General features: G+C 39.5%; 1 protein-coding gene across 1 annotated transcript; it reads right to left on the reverse strand.

The window, feature by feature from the left end:
* Positions 1-40: 40 nt before the first annotated feature.
* On the reverse strand, positions 41-19,820 carry Mct1 (Monocarboxylate transporter 1). The gene is made up of 11 exons (XM_065487543.1): positions 19,667-19,820; positions 4,200-4,629; positions 3,585-3,704; positions 3,354-3,497; positions 2,987-3,294; positions 2,178-2,331; positions 1,885-2,062; positions 1,391-1,649; positions 1,164-1,329; positions 902-1,102; positions 41-848 (listed from the first exon to the last, which is right to left on the reverse strand). Exons 2-11 carry the CDS (start codon positions 4,327-4,329, stop codon positions 715-717), a joined length of 1,794 nt encoding a protein of 597 aa, XP_065343615.1. The 5' UTR covers positions 4,330-4,629; positions 19,667-19,820; the 3' UTR covers positions 41-714.
* Between the last annotated feature and the right edge of the window lie 643 nt (positions 19,821-20,463).

The raw sequence follows: 20,463 nt of genomic DNA on the forward strand, positions 1-20,463 counted from the left end.
TCAACCTATTTGAAAAGGTGCACACTTTAAAACTCCATGATTTTATTTGTTGAAGAAGATAAATTTATTTTTATGACGTGTCTGACTGAACAGATGATTGAAATTTCCTGAATAAGTTTGTAAATTACTAAAAATAATAAAAAAGACAATGGTAACCACAATAGAAGACATTATCCTAGTTACTCACAACGGTTTTGTGTCACTCCACATATTCGCACGCACTAAAATGGTCACTGGTCTTTCAACACGATAAGAGGCTTAGTCTGATATTCTAACACAATTAGCACACATCTGATGTATAAAAATAATCATATATTTCGTTATAACATCATGATTTGGCACAGTTTAAATGACACGCAAAGTAACACTAGGTTGCGTTCGCCAAATATAGTTTTATACGCGTATGATCTGGATTGTTGTCATATCATACCAAAAGTAATATAAAAACGTGACGCTGAATTTTATTTTAAAAGATATGCATATTAAAATTGGTTCTTTTTCTCTTACATAGGCACAATGGAGGCGAGTAAAAATTTGTGTGCATGTGAGTACTGGAAAAATGATTCCAGATTTTTAGGATGCTTTTGCAAAGACCGGAGAGCCTAACACACTACAAAGAACATTATTATCCGAGCGACAAAGAGATTATCCTTGCATTACAATGATTTAAACCGTGGTAAAATATATAAAAGTACGCTGAGTTGTCAGTGCCTTCTAAGGTCTTCTCGAAGCAAGCTGCGACCTTTGAAGCATGGGAATGGCAAACAACATGACACCGCTGGCAGCAATTGCGACACCAGACACAAGGAAGCCTGGGTTATACGAGTGAAGTCCGTCGTACAGCCACCCTGAAATTTCTCATTAATCTCGCGAACAAAGGCAAAAATATGAGACCACTCACCAGCAATGGGTGGCCCTAAAAGAGAAGCAATGCCTTGGAAGAGTAGGAGAACTCCAAAGGCATTTGTCAACATTTCGAGACCGAGCAGGTCGACCAGGATAACCGAAGTTAGTCCCACGTAGGCACCAATAGTGAAGCCCCACACGCACGTGTAGAGTACAAGGGTAGTGAAGTCGTAGCATAGAACGCTGGCCATTGTAGCTGTGACAAAAAATGTGCAATGATTCTCCACTGCCGGTGGATGTAAAGTGAAATCGCTCACAAATGCCACAAATCGTGAGGCACCAGTTGTAGACCTGTAGCCGGTTGACCCAAGGCTTGTCGGACAAGTAGCCGAGGATGATCCTGCCAACGGTATTAGCGATGCCAATCACAGCCAGCAACATGGACGCTTTAGTATCTTCAATCCCCATGCTGTTGGCTTGGGGCTGCATGGCGAAGATTTATTTATTTAATAAGATTCCCATTTCCATTTTTACCCTATCTCACCTTAATGTACACATAGGGGATATTAAAACCAACGCTAGTGCAGAAGTTGGACACGGTGAAGAGGATGAAAACAGGGTTTTTGAGCACCGAGAAGTCTAGCATTTCTTTCATGGTGTCGCTCATGCCGCAGCATCTGTTCTCGGCGCTTTCCACAGCGACGACTGGCTGCGCTTCTCGCACTGGAGTTGGGGGCTCGGCAATGATCATAGGAATGTTCTTGCCCAGGTCATTGTTGGATCCAGGCAATTTGCTTGCAGATCTGCAAAACGAAAAGAAATATAGTAAGGTTATTCAGTAGCAGCGTTTCATTATCGTGCAACTGCAAATTGATATTCAAAGTTATGCAACCAGTGCAACGTGAGCGCTGAGATAATTGCATAACCGCAGTAATTGGCGTGACTTTGAAAAAAGGCAGGTAATTCACAAGGGGTTTTTTCTAAGGGTGAAAACGAGCTCTTGGCATGGTGAAACAAGATATCATATTGCAGGCATACTTTGTAAATGGAATGTTGACGAGGCTGCCACGGTAGAAAACGTCGGGCCGGTCCATGGGACCTCTGTGCCTGGGCGCAGGTGTTCTGGGTGGCGGGTTCAGAAGGGCAGGGTGGCTCATGGTCATTCGCTCGGTTTCAGACCTGAGGAAGCGATTCACATGGCCCATTGGCTTAAAATCTGCAAAAAATCCGCAATAAGTCGTCTGCTTCTATTTTCAAGCGAGCAGTCTTTGCGAATGATTTATTCAGCAAATAAAAGTCAAATGAGTTGAAAAATCTTCAGCAAGCTTTACCATTGGATTGCTGCCTGTTGAGTATATCGTGTGCTGAGCAGCTGTTGGCCTTGGTCGGCGGTGCCAAAAGACCGTTGCCGTTTCCCCACTCGCCCTCCTTGGGGATGTCACCATTACACACGCTGTGCCTCCAGTTGCTGGGCTCGTTCGAGTTCTAGACCGCAATAATTTATATCCATGAGATATTTACCGCAGTACCGAGCAATAATATTTTGTAGAAGCATGAACTATAATTAGCCAGTTGTTAGGAGCAATTCGAAACGGATGAATCGCAATAGCATGTATATCCTTAACAGAAAAATCGAAAAAGACTTCCTCCTGAATTATTTGATTTTTTTAATTGTCAATTTACTGAATTTTGTTTATGAGACGTACTTTTTTGTATATTGACTGAAGATAATTTCTGTTTTTTGGATTTTCTCAATACGCCAAAACTGGTCTAGTTATTAATAACTTTTTAAATTAATGAGGATGATGTGATCTGTTTTTTTTTTCAATTTTTCGACAAAGATTGCATGAACCTCGAGTGATTCTATTTTTATAGATTTAAAACTGCATTTTTTAAAATTCAAATGGGTGAGGTTGCTCGCGATTAAGGACAAAGAAAGCAATTTCTCCAGTTCAATGCAGTTTAATGAGAGCAATCAATTGCCATCAAGAGGCAATAGAAATGAAAAGAAACTATCAGCGATTATCAAGACTACCATACTATTTCCAGTCACTTATTTGCTAAGCTGATTGAAAACGCTTGCGCAGCAGGGATTCAGAGAGCAAATAGCCTTTTTTAATCAAAGGTGAACAGCACTCACTTGAATGTCATTGAGCGGCTTGAGCTCAGCAGCAACGCCGTCCTCCGCCTGTCTCGCAGGGGAATTAATTTTTTCCAGAGGCCGGAAAAGCGCGCCAAAGAAGACACAGCCGAGCACGCTGATGGCCACGATCAGGAGAGCCATCTTCCACTCGAGGGTGGCGATCAAATAGCGGATGAGGGGCGCGTAGATGAAGGTGCCGAGGCCGGAGCCGCACACGGCGATGCCGGTGGCCAGCGAGCGTAGTCTCTCGAAGTAGCATGTCACGCTCACGATCGCCGGTAAATAGATCAGACCAAACCCGAAACCTGCAATTCGAAGCTAATGAGTGCAATCTGGCCGGGATTACGCGGCACGCTCGACCTACCTGTTCCGAGACCTATCGTTAAGTAAAGAACTGCTACGCTAGGCGCGTAGATGCTAATCCCTAGGCAGAAGGATGAGAGGATCGCGCCGGCAATGGTAACGGGACGGCACCCGTACTTGTTCACAAGAGAGCTCGTAATTGGACCTAAAAATTAGTAATTTTAGCTGCTGTTTAAATTAAATTAAATTAATGAATGGCCAGATATCGGGCCTTGCAAATAGTTTTAATTACCAGAGCATAGTGTTACTCCTACGAGGATTGATGCGATCCACGCTGTTTCTCCGCTGCCGGTGCCGAAATATTTAATAAATTCGTCTATGAATAAGCCAAAAGAGTATGTGACACCATCGGCTGAAAATAAACACACAAGTTAAAATTGTATCTCTAATGACTCGTACAGTAAAAATATATTTTTGTCAAAGCATAACTACAGCTAAATTGCAAACCCCACAAACGCTATGTCATGTTGGAAGAAATTTTATTTAAATTGGCTGCTTGTGAAATTTCTTTCAATGTTAAACTTGAGACGAAAATCAGTGTCACTTTATTTTTTTATAAGAGTAAAAGGTTGCATGGCAAGTTTTACTTTGAACTGATTTAGTTCAGTCTGGACAGAATCAATTTAGTTGAAATGTTTGTCATCTGGGTTTCATGCAAGAAAAAACATTTACATAAACAGCCGGCTTAAAACTGATAAAACTTGTCAGCCTTGACTTTAAGTTAAATATCGAGCTTACTGAGAGACAGAGCAAGGTTATAAAAAGTGAAGCGAAATCGTATGTCAGTCACTTTTTTAACAGAGGTGTTGTTGCTTTACAAAAAAAGTATTTCGCAAGTGGCACTCACCGACAATGTGGATCATAAAGGATCCGAAGACGACCCACCAGCCCCAGCCTCCGTCGGGCGGAGGCGGCAGGCTGCTGCTGTCGTCGTCCTCATCTCCGTTGGCGCGTTTGTTCGACGGGGGATGTGTCATCTTGACTTCAATCCGCCGTGCATCTCCCGCAAAAGCCAACAATCAGGTTGCTCGAAGCAACAATGCAGTTGAGCAAAGAGTACACAACAAACGGCGATCGCTCAGCCAGAGGGCATGGGTGCGAGCGCGAAGGGGATAGGAAGCTGGATTATCACAGCAGATTGCGAAGAGCGGCCAGCCCGATTCACGCCGCTTTAGGTGCGGCTGCAGATCTTTGATTGATCGCTCCGAAGCGAGCAATTTGTTTGATCATGTCCAGATCCTGTGTTCAACTGACTGTCACGCCTTGGAACACCTTATCTGTAACAGCAGAGCAAATATTTGAATATGAGGCGAGAGTTTTAAGATTAATTTTGAAGAAGCTGCGTGATTATCATGAATTTTTCGGCACTTAATCAGAAATTTTCTTTAAGTGTGGTAAACAACTGATAATCAAAGTGGTCCGTAATTATATAATAAAACACTTTCCTTACGTAGGGCTGGCATAGTTCCCAATGCTCTTGAGCAATTTAATTGACTTTTTATCAAAATTTTAATTGATTTAAATCGAAAATATGAGAACAGTAAATATGAGCTTTCGTTTGAGTTGGCCTCGGAGTAAAAGCTGTTTTTCCGCTCGGTATTAATTAAAATTGCTTCATTTAGATGATTTTTTTGTATTTACATATAAATATGTTTATTGTTCATGCATGAAAGAAATTACAATTAAAACATATCATTAATTGAAATAACATGAACAAAGGCAAAATATAACAAGCAGTAGAACTGCATAAACGCACCAAACAAAAATAAGTCGACGTTGTCATGATTAAGAATGTTGTGAGTAAAAGATTTACCAAAAAATAGTAGTTCGTCAATTAAATCTATCACACAAAATAATTGTAATTAATTTAAAAATGATAAGCAAATTTTGTTGTTACAACTTTCAAGACTACGCCCCAAAATTGTATCATAGCGTAATGAAAGCCGATATAACTTTTATTAGTTCAAAATATATTATGCATCAGAGTTTGTTTGAAAATTTAAAATGCTGTATACTCCAGGAAGTCAAGTATTCATGTATTCATATTGATTAAACTCATCCCACTCGCACTGCAACTTGTTGAGCCTTCACAGAGTCTTAAGCCGATATTTCAAACTGCCACTTTTGTGCTAATGTAACGTGCGTCCGGCGCATTAATAATAAATTTAACAGCCGTTCAATGAAAACAGCTCTGAGCCGAGTGCAGGTTATGTCAAAACGAGAAAACTTGTATGTCTGCAACCGTATCCGCTAATTAGGATCACGCAAACAGCTGATCGTCCTAATCCAATTACTTTAAATTAATATAATTGGTTTTTAGCTAGGTTAATAAGTCGCTAGATTAAGAGCGAGCACACTTAGCCAAATGAGCGCGCTTGATAGTGTTTTAAGGTTTCTATATGTACGATCCTTATCTCACAATCAACGCAACCCTGTGGGAAATGCACATATTAGTTTTCTCACAGTCTATTAAAAAAGTTCGTGTTGATAGCGCGGATGAGGTTTGCAGAGTTGAAATTGCTATTTAGAAGATTAAAAGATTTGAGCGAAATTTCAAAATTTGAGGTTGCGGGCACTCCATTAACATACAGCTGTCTGGTTAGGAGTAAGGGGTTGCAAGGAATCAGATTACATCTCCTCGCTATAGCTTGTGGGGTCGAGGAACCGTGACATAAATGCGTCTTTTGTAGTGAAACTAGTCTTATTTATTTAGTCTCGTGGTTTGAAGTAGTAAAGTTAAGATCAGGAATGAGGACTGTGAAATTGTACAACTAATTAAAATCACAAACAATAAATAATGTGAACATGAAAACATCGATTTTGGGCATTTACAATCATTATACATTTTGATCAATTCTTACCCCGTAAGTGGTGCGGGTCTTATTAATTCGAAATCAAGGTTTCTATAAATGTTCTCGCACGAAATCTTATCCTAGCCGGAGAGAGAACATTTTGTTGCGACTGCAATCGTGCGAAGCTAAAAATATGCAGTGGGGGAGAAGGTGCAGTAAGGGTGCGTTTCACCTTTGCACTGCCACCTGGCGATGCAGGTTAAAATGCAAACTAGTTGTTAGGACAGTAGTGGCGAGAAGGCGCCACAAGCTCTTTTTGGGGATGCTGGGTCGAAAAATGTAATAGTTGTTGTATCTCTCATATATATTTCTTTATATGTAATGAACACATGAATTTAAATTGGATTCCAGAGTGTTTCATTTATTTAGAGCCAGTAGCCATCAAGCCATCTTCGCATTGCACCTTTCTTAATTTTTAATTCACTTCATTATTTTATCTGATAAAAAGGCGTTGTAAGTCAAATAGAGCATTACAGGCCAAAAATTAAGAACATTTTGCATTGTTGACTATAGCAATTTGTGAAATTTAGGGATAGTTTATCCTATAGTTTCGATTTTTATGTGCTCACCGGTATCTTCATGGGTGCGCCGGCAAAAAAAGTGTGAACCGGCTAGCTCCAAAAGTGTATCAGCCACTAAGTGTTTGTGCAGCTGTTAAAGCGCGCCGAGAGCACATGGCCTTGCTTGGCCTCGAAAGAGACACCGACTGAGTAAGAGAACTAGTCGAGCACTACAACAAGCGGTGCTCTTGCACGTGCATAGTAAACTCATTATCGCGCTGCACACAACTTTGACCTTTCCGCAACGTGCGCCGAAGTCGCGAACGCGGCTGCGTCCGTTCCACTTGCATGCTTACAATTAGGAACAGCGTGTTTGATCATAATTAATGGAAATACAGGACGTTGCTTCAAAACGTTAAAATGAGATGTCACATTGCAAATAAAATTCCAGCTGGGGAAATTAATTAAGTTAATTACTTATCATCATTAAAACTAATTTAACATTTTAAAATTAATCAAGGACTTGCGTAAAACGTTGCGCATTTTATAAACTGATATCGCACGTTGTTTCTTGACCTTGTTGTATTTCGCGTTATCAACAGCTTCAAGGCCAGCCAGTATGCATATTAGGAGCCAGCGTTTTATCAATAACCTTCCGATCAGATTGCATTCATTAACATGTCGGAATTAAAATGTAACCGACTTTTCTCTCTAACCGTGCCGCTCGTACAAATTCTCTCGTGGAAAAGAGAATCAGCCTTTTTTGCAGCGCTGGATGAGTCTGAAAGTGGCTGAAGAAGATTAAGACGTCTCACTTTTCACCAGCAGAGAAAAACCAATTTCGCGCGGCGATATGGACGCGCTTGTGCTCGAGAGCTGACGCACTATTTGAGAGTTCCGCTGGCACTGAGATTAAAGGGTTATCTCTTTGTTGGAGGAGGGAAAAAAAGGGTCGCGACTTGGAGTGACGTGATAAGAATGGTGGCTGCTCGCTCTGCAGCGCTGATTTCTTTTGGCATTGGTGATAATTTGATTCGGACCGCTTGACCATTTCATTCATATGATTGAAAAAACTCTACCACATTGTCATGATTAGGATAAATAACATCCACGTAAGGAAGAACTCTTATCACTTTTCAATATGTTAAATAAATATATCATTTCATTCATTGAAATTTAACTATTGAATTTTTTCTTCAAGCTCTCGGACAAATAAAAATTGTTGATACTTATTAGAAAGTATTAACCATAACAACGGAAAAGGAAAAAAATTGAATTTTAAATTAAATTGCTCTTGATTTTATGCACTGCGGCAGGTGCAAGGCTGTGTCGGAGAGAAAGTGGGGAGAGCACCACACTGCCGGTTCTCTCTGTCAGAGTCGGACCATCCGCAATGCTGTGTGCGAGGTCAAGGAAAGGCGCCTTTTCATCCGCACTGGGACTAATCGCAGACATGAGATGTGTAACAATAACCGCAGAGGAAAGTTCCTACTGCACCAACAAAGAGATTTAAAGTAGAGAAAGGGTAGTAGAGATTAGGATCCGGCAATGGGCAAAAATTCCTGTTACCCTCTATGAGAATTACATTCGGGGTAACAGGATTGTAATTAAAAACATTTTGCATTCACTATAGCAAGTAGTTCATTGAGTTTATTGTTGTGAAATTTAGAAACAGTTTATTTCTACCATGTGCAATAATGAAATAAGGACCGATGTACAGTTAAATTTTAGATTTTGCCAAATTTTTCGAAAAAATAAACGATTTCTCAATGATTTTTTCGCTTGATTTCAAACCCTCTAGTCGTGATTTATCCAAAAGTGTAAGAAATATGAGGTACATTTACCTTCTGGCCAAATTAATCATGATTAAAAATAAGGAGAAAGTGCCAATTTTTTTCAAACATTTTAAACTACAACCTGGGACATTTTTAGCTTTTTCCTAATTTTTAGATAGCATTTTAAGTAAAAAGGGGTTTTCTCAAATTTACTCACAGCCTTACTTCAACGAAGTTACTTTACAGACCAGAGCTCGCAAAAAGTCGTAAAAATGCAAGTGCACGCAAGAGAATAGAGAGAGCCAATAATTGTTGCGGAGATGAATCCCTGCGCTTGCGGGGGCGGCGCTTGTCAAGTCGCATCTCCTCTCCGATCTAATTAGCTTTTAACGCACTATTTGTACGGGATGGCCCAAGCGTCGCATTTCCGCCATTGACAACATAGTCACTGCGGGCGACTCTTGTTCGTAATTAATCTTTTACGATCGTGGGTGACCTTAAGCCTTCGCACATACTTACAATCAAGTTTCAAAACAATGTTGCAACCTACGGCTCCATTCGCCGGTGCACACGCAGCCAGTCCTGACTAACAATTTTTTATTTTCTTAGTTACATACTTTATTGCTGAAACAACAAAGTGATAAAAGCGTCTTGTTGCCACGAGTCGTTTAGATTAATTATAAAGAGTTACAAAAACAGCCAAAATCTTCTTCAACGTACAAAAATAACTCAAATTTAATGTCACTTTCACGTTTGGTATTTTTCTCAAGATAAAAAAAGAAAAAACGAAAGGAAACAAAATATGTTGACCATATGAAACTTACTTGCTAGGCGTGTGAATTATATTATAACAGTAAAAAGGTGGCATTCACACTCCATCAATCCCCGTTAACAAGAAAATCGGGACAAATTATCTCTAAACGCAATTAATCACAAATGACAGTCAACGCTTTCCCGAGACTCCTTTAAAGGGCGTAGCGCTGAGTAAACATCAAATCGTCTGGCCGCAAAAGGTATTATTACTGATCTGCATTCAGAGAAAATTAAATTCATCATCGCAGCCGTGGAGCAGAGATCAAGGATAAAGCAAATCTTTATTGATGCATTCAATTGCAATTTTAAATGAAAAGGCAACAACACGAACGGACAAACAAGCGTGCCAATTATCTGTCAGCCGCATTCTCTCGCCTCCAGCCGAGATTGCAAAAGGCTTTTCTTTATGAGAAAATCTGCCAAGGACTGTTTGCGACGCACTGCATGTGCCAAATCGTTTTGAATTTGAAAAATAACCTTATCTGAAAGTCGGCTCTCGAAGTTATTTTCGCAGTTGAGTGCAACAAACGAGATAAGAAAAAAACGGGATGCGTATAAGCAAATTTTGATGATATTTGTCCATTATAATTAATGTACTGAAGCCGGGTGATCGGCCGCGTGAGCAAACAACAAGCTATCAGCACTTCCACTTTGAGTAACAGCCGGCGTTTTCGCAAGCATTGTTAATCACGACGCCTGCAAGTGCTCGTGACGTCGTCTTTATTAATTGGATTCGCAACGGCAATGTAACAGGTGTTGAAAAAAGCGTGCCAGAGACGTAGTTTTGCTTAATTAATTATATAAGACGACAGTTCATTCAAAAATGCGAAATAAAAATCAAATTAATTTTTATGTGTCTGTTGCGTAATGTGGGAAACAATTTAGTGGCAACAAGGCCAGCATCCACTTAAATAAAGTTGCTCGTTAAGATTTGACTGCACATTAAAATGCAAATTTCTGTCCCACCCAAATGAGCCGTTAGCATTCAAATAGCGCCGGTTGCGAAATACAGACGTTTTCCGTCACAAATTAACTCCAAGGGAACAGACTAAAGAAGATCTCACTTCAAAGTGGACGTGGGCAACACTCTTTCACACAAGATTCGAATTTGCAAAGCATTGAAATGACCCGGCAGTGGTCTTAGAAAAGGCACGCTCACCGCACGCGACCCTTCTAATCGAGGATCTTTAAATAAATTCGCGAGCCAGACGAATTGCGGCCGCACGTGCCATCACTAACAAAGCGCAGAACAAATAAATAAACGGCCGCCGGACCATTCACTGAAATGCTGCAAATACATAGTTCGCAACAAATTATATAGACGCCGAAGATGATGATGGATTGAAATGCAACAGGCGCCGGAGGGAGATTTTTATGCCGGAAACTGGGGCGAGGGAAAGTGGGACGGGGTGGATGGGGGCCGGGTCGCAGAGAGGAGCAAGTGGGGCGAATTCCCTTCGTGTTTTTTGTCTCGTTTTATTCCGTCCTGGCGCCAACGTAAAAATCATCCACTGTAAACGTGCGCAGCCGCTTTTGTTCTCGATGAATCGGTTGGGAAAAATATGTCTGTAAGCATTAAGGCTTTTTTACAAGACTCTAAGTTGACGACGGTGATGAAACGCGTGGTGAAACACTTGAGACAAGAGAGTAGATTGCATGGATAGATTAAATATATAGCAATGTCTATTATGACCTATGTCTCAATTTTTCGATGTAATTTGTTATCTTCGCAATGTTCATTATCATTAAACTTACTGAAACGACAAGTTGTTTTCGAACACTTAATATTTAAAGCATTGCTAACTTTCAAAGAAAAATTTACTTGATTTTATTAATTGTGATTGTTTAAAATGGCAAAATTTACGCTCATACAATAAATAAATTTTCTGCTGACATTTTTAATCAGCAAAAAAGTTGAAAAATAAGTAAATTGAATATTCATTTTCAAATAAATTGACATATTTTCATGTGTTACGCAAAAGAAAAGCTAATCAACTTCATTCAGGCTATTTTTCTTATAGGCGTATAAGCCAAAATATATTAGTTTTTAAGGAGCGAGGGTGTGAAATAAATCAGTGGCAAACAGAAATAGGTTATTGAGTTCCAATTTTACTAATGGAACGCTAGGAACTTAAAATGGTCCTAGCAGTATGCGGATTATATTGATTTGTCATGGCAACAACAAGGCAGAGTGTTGGAAATACGAGACATCCATTAGCGTGCCATTGACTTGAACAGGTTTAATGAATATCAAAATGAAGAAACGACCAGTTTGCATGCGCCAGCCAGACTCGCAAACAGCGTGGTCGCAAGTTGTTTGTTTACAAAAACACCACTGTGGAAGTTACGGCAAAAACACCATTTTTTCCTCGGCCTACATTCACCTCCAGCAAAAACGTCTTACTACGCAGGAAAATTTCAAGCTGCTCAAAATGCTCGGGTATTGCAAATTGTCGATCGATATGTTCTCGAACGCAACTGTGACTGTGCGGATACAAAGAAAAGGCCTTGGTCAAGCGGAGATGTTGTTCGTTTGATTGATTGGCGCGACTATCATGCGATGATACTCAAAGTTCAACACGGTTCAGAGGTTGGATTGAACGAATCAGTGGACGCATAATTGAGAGCCTTTCAAATTGACATCCGATGGCGGGCTGATCACAAAAACAAATTTTAAAAATTAGGTTTAGTGCGTACAATCAAATTTTTTTTTGTAATAAAACTTTTAATTGAATTGCAGGTTGTTGACACAGTCATTTCGATTTCAAAGAACTTTGACCTACTTTCGCGACATAGAACAGATCTTGAGTTTGAACGAGACACAGTGGGCTTTGATCTGCTTGGCTTGATGAGAAACCGACCCAGGGTATGTGCACTTCACTCTCGCTAGAACATCAAATGTGTATGAAGCCAAGCAGAAGCGCAGAGTAGCTTTCTGAGCAATATAAATGCTTCATGTTCTTGCACAAGTCTACATTATTAAATACTGCATGAACATTTCGATGAGAAAAAACTGTGCGTGGGATGGTAAATTCAATTAAGAGGCTCTTTAGTCTATTTTGCTGTTAAGCCGTGCACGACTGCGAGTGCAACTGGTTGTATTTTGTAGCAAAGTAAATTAAAAGCCCGCTGCAGAGTGGTCAGGTGCTCTTCGCCTTACCTGCGCCAAATATATAGGCGTTGAAAATTTTGTCACCTTCGCCTATACTTTTGTCGTCGTGCCGCGAGTAGGGCTAATTGATGTGACTTCAAATACCTGATAATGAGTTTTATTATAAAAATTCAAAGGCTTAATATGTATGTAAAAATACATATCACACTGTTTAATTCCCATAATTGTAATTAAACTGTTCTTTTTATTGCATACTGCATAAAATTGAATTAAAACTATGCAGTTGAATCTACCAAGTGGATAAACTTTTAGAATTAGCTAAACTTGTGTGGTTAATCAATAAACAATAAAGCTATTTCTTAAAAAGAGTTAGCTAACAACCCCCTCTCATTTATTGTTAGATGACACTCGCAATTCAATTCTACCCGAACAGCTGTCATACAAAAGGCAAGAGTGGACAAAATCCGAAATTATGGCATATGAATTGCTGACTGTATATAGTGCCTTTTTTAACAAAAATACAGAGAAATAATTAATACTTGAGGCTTGAAACCCAGAAGATTTATTTTTTACATTTTCATGACAAGTACCAACAAGCATGTGTTACAGAGCTGATATTATTTTACATATATTACAAAAATAAAATCACGGCAACTCACAAATAAATCAAAAAAACATTTCTCATCTGAATATATCACAATATTTTGTAACTTCGTAAATATTGAAATATAAATCATTAATTAGTCAAAATATAAAAATTGTGGAAACCTTTTACCAGCTATTACCCTCGTTATATCTTATCAATTAGAGAGCTAGGTCTAATTTTAGCAGTCTTTCATGTATCACTTTGCGGGTGAACGCCAATTGCGCCAATTTCCAGCGTAGCGTTGCATTTTCACATCTTGGTAGTTTTAATATTTAGCAGGCCTCGTCTGCCGCCCTTCGCGCTCTTGGCAACTCCCTTGGCTCACGACAGTATGAAGTGTTAACTAGATTATATTTCTGGAGAGACACCCACGAGCGTGTTATTCAGCTTTATTTCTGCTCGGCGTTTGTCAAACAACGTCTCATATCTCGTGAGGTTTGCTGCAGTCAATGAACGCAGTAACGCATCGATCGCCACACTGATTCCGTTAATTGCGAAACAACCCCAGGGAATGAAAAGCCTAATGTGAATTCAAATTATGTCTTTGCAATGGAAATCATCAAAAGAAAACGACGCCACAGATGAAGGATCACTTTGATCTAACTAAGTTTGTCAACATGCTGTCTTTTCCTATACTTAACAGAAAGTTTGAGGGTCATCATGTAGATGTTTGACCTTTTGACTTATTAACGAAAAACGGCCCGACTATATCAGCAGATATAACAAGCTACCCTGCATTAAACATGGCGGGTTCAATGAGTTTTAGCCACCAGGCACCGTTGTCGCGTGACGTCAAAGCGTATGATTCTTGAGAAAGGCCGCGTGAAAAGCATAGAAAAGCGCATTGAGCTGATTGTTACGTTCAAGCTTTGCCATGCGCTCGGCTCTCAATGGAAATATACGATTACAATGCCGTTTGAATTCGTGATCAGCGTGTCATGCGAACGCTCGTAATATTATAGTTTCCCAGCTCGCATGGCCCACTTTTTGATTATTTCCATAGATAACAACGGGGTGGAAAAATTGCCCCCCTAATTTCACCGCATAGCGAGTGAAAAGCCAAACTTTTTCCAGGAAGTGTGGTGCTGCTCGAACTCGAAGCGCGCACTAGAAGTCTATAAACGCTCTGCTGGAAAAAATACAAATATTCCAAGGAACTTTGCTTTTCTGAGAATTTCTGGATGAAAATAAGGCCTTCAAAATTATTCTACTTCAGTCAATCAATTTAGGTCACACACTGTACGAACTATCAGCAAATTTATTTAATGGAATTGATTGCAAAATGGCTCTCCAGGCGAGAGGGTTTAATAAGAGGCGCTGCAAAGGCCTCTCTGTACAAAATAAACACATCAAACTAGCTACAAGATTAAGTTTAGTAAAGGCTGAGGGCAAACAGTGGGTGCAGATTGTGCAGAACGATTCCATGCTTGGGGGCGGATCGAACTAATCAAATGGAAAATTGGATCAACTCCGCCTTGCTTGGAGAACATGCTATAAGAGCTGTTCTGCGGTACAACCTCATCAGCAACCGAGGATGCTAGGTTTCGATCCAAAGGGAACGAAGTAGCAGAAACAGATGGAGCATTCGATTTCCACAAACAGCGATTTCCAAGAAAATAATAGCTGATGTCAGTGCCAGCAGAACAATATTATTTCATCTAAAAAAACATCTCGGCTCAAATTGAAATGTTTATGACGCTACTATAAATGCAAGGAGGAATAACAGAATGAAAAAATAATTTTTGTGAAATATTAATGAGGTTATCTGTAGGCTGTTCGTGTGTTTATTTTATGCCGATCATTTGGCTAATCTGTTGATCACGAATAATGTTCAATACGATATATTCGATTCTTATCTGATTTAATTTCTTCCAAACTAATTTAAAATAAAGACGGATTAGATAAAACACATCAAATTTTATACCAAGAATTTGAAAGATTATTATATTGTTTACATTAAAAAAATTCAATCAAAATTATTAAAATACACAAACAATTTTTTAACAAAATTTTCAAGTATATATACTTTCAGCTGTTAATATTCATAAACTTGCAGCCCGGAGTAAATTTAAGAAATAGGCTTTGACGGGTTTGTAAAAAAGAACTGTGAAGTTTATTTCGAAACTAGTTAGTTAGTCTTCCTAAGTGCGTCAGTGTTCGGCTTATTTAAGTCAACCGCACAGCGATGGCCCAGACATGAAAAAGTCAGGATATTGTGTGGGTGGGAAATAGAAAAAATAAAACTTGTTGTTGCGGCTAGTCTCAATTACGACACACGTGCAACCATATTTAAAGGAAACATACACAAATTTTGTTGTAATCGCGCTACAACGAAAAATGAGCACTTTCAATTATTCCTCACATTGAAAATTTCCGAGTAAGGATCTAGAGTTTCTGCTCCAAATTTATTATTTATTTTTTCAATTACAACGCTCCAGAGAAAATTTCAACTTAAATTTTCTTTCCTAAAAACGCATTCTTTTCTAAGCCATTAATTTTGAAACTAATCATTCAGCTCACTGAGTATCAATCAAGGGATTTCGATATACGCCGCTGAAAGCCCAGTCAACCGATCGGGCTGCTTTGATCTGTCCAAAAATATTGAAATTAGATTGAAATTTCTGTAGTCCTACAATTTAACTAACTAATAATGCAGAACATTACTGATTGCAAATTGGCTGAATACAGATTTTAAGGAAGAGAAGCACTTGATTAAACCCGTTTTAGATCTATAAATTATTAAAAAATATTAGAAAAAATGGAGATTTTTAAGTCAGCCCAAGATTAAGTTTTATGTCTTATGGCCTCCGCCTTTTTACTTTTGTCAAATTTATTTCTTATATATCCATTCATTTCTGGCAGTGAATATTTACTATTATTTTTTTTTTGTTTCCCGGAAGACATTACAACAATCGTTAACACTCATAAATCCTCGACAAAAGCTAGTGTACGAACAGGTCCAATAAACGTCCCACGCTTTCGCGCTGGGCGGGAGGGCTAAGGGAGTCCCGTGAACACATGCGGAGTGACAAGGTCGTCGTGGTAATTAATATTCGGCGTAGCCCCGAGCCCAGCTTACAAAAGCGCTTCGAAATTCCGATAAAAATGTTCGATCGTGGCTCCGAAAGCATTTCGCAACGCGCAGAAATGACTTTTTCTGCGATATACTCGCATGAAGTGCGAAAACGCTTGGGCTGAGCGCCAAAACCAGAGTTAGCAACAGCGCGAGCGAGCTCTCTCGCGCGTCAAATGAGTTTGTTGCTCGCGCGGCGCGACTGCTTGTTTACTGCGAGTCCGCTTTCAGAGTTCGCTTGCGCTACTGCGTGTGCGTTTATCCGTGGGTTGACGCTCGGTCAACTGCACCAGTTCAAAAAGTTAATTTGGACGTAAAAAAGTCGGATGTTCGGACTGGTTAACCTCCCTTATTGTTAGATTTAAGACATCGCTGAATTTGTCAACAAAGACGCTCGCCAAAACAATTCAAAATGGAGTAGAAAAATATTTGCTATTCCTGAATTCGGAATACTTTATTATAATACATATTCTTGGTGCCTCATCAGATTTTTTAAGATGCCGCACGAGCAGACCTGAGAGTTGAAAGAAACCCTTCAAGGGTAATTTAAATTTTGAGAGGTAAAATTCTTCTTCAGTACAAATTTAACAGCTTGATTGTTCAATCGACTGAAATTCCTAACTTAAGATCAATAAGATTTTGTTGATAATTATTTTGTTGTGGTCGCCACTATTTATGAATATGAAAATTTATTATGATGAATTTTCAACTTTATGCTGGATTCTTATCTTGAACACTCTCCCGAGGTTGGATAAAACACAATATGTCTTTTATACATAAATGACACGCTATCAATTTCCGGTCGACTATACCCAGTCACGGATTTTTGACTCTATAAGCTTATTGTTTGTGAACTAAAACGAAAATAACATTTATGCAGCAACGTTGTTTTCAACGCAGTTTATACGTATCTTATTGACATAAAACAGAAGCTCAAAAAAGAGGTCACAAAGGGTTACGCAATGCACATGTTAGAAATGCGATACAATTTAGGTTTGTTTTCAGGACAAATAAAAATTCTTCCGGGTGTGTCCTCGTAGTTCTAATCCTAATTAAAGAAGTCTGATGCAACAATTTCTTGTTCTTTAAGAGCCTGTGGTTTCAGTGAACACTGATATGACTGTGGCTTAAAAGGAAGTCGGAACTGTCGGTTTGTTTTAGCGTGACCTGATATTAGATCGGCGCAATTTCATCATCTGCCTCGTTTGACAGCAGATGTTTCATTACACGGCTTCCTTTTGAACGCGTCTTGTGGAGCGATGAGCATTGAACCCACGGAAGTTTTTCGATGAGTTCTTATGTGATCTTGCGCAAAGCAGAGTGTTAATTACTAACATCTTTATCAGTTCGTCACGTATGCGAAAGATTATGTACATGATGCAAAAAGTTGTATAAATTGTATCAACAGGTTTATTACGCTTGTATTGCCGTGAAATCTTTACTGCCCGTCTCAATTGATAATAAATTGCGCTTGGACGCCTTCCTTGACATCATGCCAAGTGGCACAATTTAGGAATTTTAGTCCACTTTAAAACATGAATAAAAGCATATGAGTGGATTCCTTAATATTTCTCCGCGAGCGGATCAAAAGCAGATCCAATGAAAATCTTCAATGAGAAAAATAACAAATATATGTTGAGCAACACGCGGGTTCAGCGAGCTTATCCACAAACCGACTGCAAAGACAAATAAACACACACAGACACACAAAGCGCAGGCAAACGAACTGGCGTGGTTGCAAATACGTGCTAGTAGTGCACGATTGTTTGGAGCAGAAACAGAGACGCACCACATTGCGGCCTGCTGGTGGCAAATTCCATTAGTCATCCCCCCGTGACAGAGGCAAAGCCGCGGCAATCTCGAAATCGGCCCCAGTTGTTTGCGTGTTATCAAATGAGAACGGCCTCGTGTTTCGTGCTCTGCCAAATGATCCGCGTGCATGTGCGCGTTTCTCACCGAATTTGTGTATCACTATATTAGTGTCCCCGTTCGTATCTGTCGAGGAATTTGTCAAATGTGACTGGCAAAAACATCTTGAGTGCGCAATGTTTTCCCCTATGGTCTTGCAATTCTATATTATCTAGTTTGAAACTTTTCCCATTCATTGGGCAGCCTAGCGTATTGTGCCGGTTTTAAACCGTTTGATTGCCAAGGGCACAACGTTAAAAATAGATTAGTGGATTCCCCTAAAAAAGAGCACAGATGGGAACTGAACGGATTTTACAACTAACCAGCCCGTTGGTAAGACATTCTCAGGAGTGCCAAAGCAAAGGAAGACATTTGAGCTGTCCAGGTATCTTATACTGGCTGCCCAATGTCAGAGAGATGGCTAAAGGTGGTTTTAGTTGAGTGACTCGAAATGCTCAAATAGCTCAACGGGCTGGGAGGCGCACCGGCGCCGACTTCCCACATGCTGGTTTGCGCACCTTTCCAGCGGCTTTAGGGACAAATGCCTGGCGTTTCAATCTTAAGACCTCGGTGCGGGGAAGCGAAAAAATGGCCACATTGGGCCCAAGCACCTCTGCGGCCACTCGGGCCCCATGTTATTCGCTCGGCGGTGTTATTGGGACCCGGTAAGCATATAGCCCACGGAATGCAAAAGTTAAAAAAGAGTTGAGTAAAAATGTTTGTTGAGTTTTAAAATAAGCGCTTTTGCTGCTCTACATTGAGATAGTTAATAATTAATAAATTGTGCAACTTGGTAGCACAAGTTTAGTGATGCACTTGTTGCCTATTAGGAGGTCTTTGATTTCAACTGTCATAAGGATCCGGAAAATATTAATTATATAACAAATAAAATCAATACAATGCTCAACTCGAATAGAAAATATATGCGTAGTTTTCATATCTTAGTGGAATAACAGAACTGACTGCATGGATCATTGTTTGAAGCAAGTATAATTTTCCTTATTAATAGGAAAAATAAAATACGAAAACAATTTTATTGTTGTCTAAATTCAGAAACTAAATGAATCAACATATGTCAAAACAGTTTTTACGAAAAGTTCCTATTTAAATTTTGTCATAATCTCGCTTGAACATCTATTACCATTTGAACGGCTAGAAGAATACAGTACTAACAAACAGCTGATCACATATGCTTATTTTCTCATCTGCATTTCATGTTTTCTGCTTTGAAGAGCCATGCATGCTTTGGCACCTATACAGCGGAGCTTTAAAAGTGCATATCGGCATGACACGAATTCACACAGTTTGGAAAGAATGACGAGTGCTATGGGTGCAGTAAGTGCATGGCACCTGGTTCGACAGTCAGCACGGTGCTCTGTTTATGTACGGGAAAATCGATATTTGGTGTTTTGCTTAGCACCAGAGTAGCAGGGCCCAGCTGCGCGACATTTGCCAGCCGACTGCCCGAAATCTCTGATTCCGCGGTCGCTCATTCCCGACTGGCACCTTGGTGTCCGTGAAAATTACGCTACTACGTTCACCAATGGGTCTCGCACGTGCACCAAATAGTGACTTTTCATTCAAAAAAACCTGGTGTAAAGGAGATATTTCAGGAAAATTTGCAATATAGCTCACCTTGCCGTTGACGGCTATTAGAATTCTTGCGGGCCACGTTGTGCCACCCGTGATGTCCGTCTCTCGTTCTCGAGGGACTGCTGACTAGTGACTAGGCCTGTTTTCTCGTCTTCACTGGTCATGCCATCGTGCTCCGAAGAGTGCAAAACGGGGTGCAAGGGAGAGAACCGCGACCAGCGAGAGAGGGGGAAATAATCGTAGCAATCGTCTCCGAGTGTTCCACTGGCGCCACGAGTTTTTGAAGCCACCATCCAAGCGCCATCTAACCCAAATGAAAAGCACCACTGCTGCAATGTTTCGTAAAATTATAATTACATCTCGCGGTCTTGGCTAATAAAGGGTTCTCACCAGACATATTTTTCACTTTATAAAAAAACGAGAAAGTTCAAATCATGTTTAACCCTTTTATGATCGGAAAATAACGTTTTTTATCAACCAGACTTAAAGCAAAACAAAATACTGATAAATTGGAAATATATGTGTTCAAAAAGCTTTACATATATGAAACATATTTTTTTCGATTAATACCAGCCAAACATGGCTTGTTTTAAACAATAATAGCTTAAATTTATGATTTCACTTTAAAATGGAAGAACATTTCGAAACACTGAAATCCCTATTTCAACATTTTTCTTCTGTTGATATAATACGATTAGATATTTAAAATTGGGGGCTTCTTGAGATAATCACAATTATTTTTAATCTATTTTGAATTACCAGTCAGAATTAAATAGGCTTTAAATTGTTTTTAGTCTATTTTAAGAAATTATTTTTCTAATCACTTTATAAAAGCTTAA

This window comes from Cloeon dipterum, chromosome 4 (assembly GCF_949628265.1).
Source record: "Cloeon dipterum chromosome 4, ieCloDipt1.1, whole genome shotgun sequence".
NCBI classification, from domain to species: domain Eukaryota; kingdom Metazoa; phylum Arthropoda; class Insecta; order Ephemeroptera; family Baetidae; genus Cloeon; species Cloeon dipterum.

Excerpts from the sequence above, each read along its gene's own strand:
- Mct1 (XM_065487543.1), bottom strand. The coding sequence starts at position 4,329 with ATGACACATCCCCCGTCGAACAAACGCGCCAACGGAGATGAGGACGAC. Across the intron at positions 3,498-3,584 it reads AGGAGTAACACTATGCTCTG|GTCCAATTACGAGCTCTCTT; the intron begins GTAATTAAAACT and ends ACTAATTTTTAG. Across the intron at positions 849-901 it reads TTTAGGGCCACCCATTGCTG|GGTGGCTGTACGACGGACTT; the intron begins GTGAGTGGTCTC and ends GAGAAATTTCAG.